The sequence below is a fragment of the Cynoglossus semilaevis genome, chromosome 11, assembly GCF_000523025.1.
Source record: "Cynoglossus semilaevis isolate Cse_v1.0 chromosome 11, Cse_v1.0, whole genome shotgun sequence".
Taxonomy (NCBI): Eukaryota; Metazoa; Chordata; class Actinopteri; order Pleuronectiformes; family Cynoglossidae; genus Cynoglossus; species Cynoglossus semilaevis.
This window is the reverse complement of record NC_024317.1, coordinates 13,147,522-13,149,344: the sequence shown is the minus strand read 5'-3', so window position 1 is coordinate 13,149,344 and position 1,823 is coordinate 13,147,522. Positions and strand designations below refer to the sequence as shown.

Genomic DNA, 1,823 nt, shown 5'->3' with positions numbered 1-1,823 from the left:
TTCTGAGGACACTGGTGACAGGAACTAGTTATGTCCTCTCAGGTAAGTCCCAAAAACTATAACTCAAATTCACACTGACCTTTTTGGTTGAAGCGCCATATACTGTCAGTTCAGAGAAACCACTGTCAAGCCTGTCCTCCTGCCCCTGTCCAGCTGTCGTCGGGGAATGGCGGGGGCACAGTGTGGGCCCTGGTTGGGACCTTTTGACCTGGGCAGAGAGAGCAGTCGTCCTGCCCGGCCTACAAGTTCTTTGTGGCGCCTGAAAGTGAAGAGGGTTATAGGGATCTGAGGAACTGAAGGTGGTCCAGAGGAGCAGGCTCTCCGACTCGTCCACCTCACTCGCCGACGTCGAGTCGTCCCAGCTGTCTTGACCGGGCTGCAAGGAGGCGGCAGGGGAGGAAACGTTGTCCTGGGAGGAGGAAAGAGTACAAGCAGGTGTCGGGCTTGGAGGGGAGGCCGGGCCGGACGGCGTGGCACGGGGCTGCGATGCGGTCGAGATGGTTCTCAGCGACGTGCCAGAGCTTTGCTGCATGGCAGTAAAGTTCCGGGGGTTGTACGGATCCAGACTGTGGCACAGAGAGTTCCAGAGGCGGTCTGCCTCCGACTCCTGCTCCTTGTCGGAACCAGATGAGTCCTCGTCATCTTCGTCCGAAGAGCTGGACAGCTCAGACGAGCCCTCGCTGTCGAAGCCGTCGTCGTCGTCGTCTTCGTCTTCGTCGCTGGAGTCACTGTTGTCTGATTGGGTGCTGCTGTCGTCATCTTCATCACTGCAGGGACAGCCCATGATGAAGGCAATAGCCTTGTTCTGACACTGAGGGGCGGGGCCCACTGTTACACTCACCAACTCTGCAGGACCTTCTTCCTGTTCCTGCTCGTCTTTTTCATCTGCATTTGCTGACGAAGACGTCTCGCCCTGACAGCACTTTTCCTCCAAGTTTGTGTTATGATCATCACGGAGTTGGCATGGCTTCGCCTCCCGCGTGGCCGTCAGTAGGCGGCTCATCAGAATGAGGTCGTCCTCCAGACTGGAGTAACCATTGTCCGGCTCTGAAGTGATCCTACCGCTGATTTGGAGCAGCTCCTCTGCCATCGATCTCTCTGGGTTCTGCACCCCGTCGGTGTCAGTGTCATTGTGACACTGTGAGGCATTGTTGTCACTGACTCCAGTGTTTTCTCCTACAAACGCAACTCTTCGGTCTTTTGTCTTTGTCCAGAGTTGTTGTTGAGGACAGACTAACTCTGTCCCTGTCCTGCCCTCAGTTTTGGCCAAATGTTCTGGCCTCGAGTTCTCCTCTCCAGCCCAAATACTGCTCCACCGTGTCCTGCTCTCACCTGTCCTCACTTTGAGCCAGTCCATACCCACTGATGGTCTGGTCTCCTGGGCCACAGAGTTCAGCAGAGCCTGAGTCAGAAAAGATTTGGCTGAGGACACAATCCTGCTCTGGTTCTCCTGGAACTTGATTTCAATTTCTTCAACGCTTTCAATCCCCAGGTCCCGCATTGTATCGACACCGCTGAGCCATGGCACCGCCGTTCCGCCATGTTCACAACGAAGCACGGTGAGTTGCGGAGCCACGTGTTGTGGAGACAGTAAGGCGTCCAGCTGCTTTAACAATGTCCTGTCTTCGTCCACGACGCTGCGCTGAGACCCTGCACTCATTAAACGGGCGCCCGGCTCTGGCCGACATGTCTGTCGGGCTTGACCCGGCAGATATTTATGGAGCAGTGACAGCGCGGGCCTAGAAACCAAGGAGAACAGACCGATCCACGGGCTTTCTTGACTCTCCGAGACCGCTGAAGAGACTCCTTTTCCGGCGCAGGAC

General features: G+C 56.1%; 1 protein-coding gene across 1 annotated transcript; it reads right to left on the bottom strand.

Moving 5' to 3' along the window:
* Positions 1-6: 6 nt before the first annotated feature.
* LOC107989203 (protein phosphatase 1, regulatory subunit 15B) lies at positions 7-1,817 on the bottom strand. Its single transcript, XM_017036424.2, has one exon. The coding sequence runs from the start codon at positions 1,658-1,660 to the stop codon at positions 29-31; it is 1,632 nt and encodes a 543-aa protein (XP_016891913.1). The 5' UTR covers positions 1,661-1,817; the 3' UTR covers positions 7-28.
* Positions 1,818-1,823: the final 6 nt, after the last annotated feature.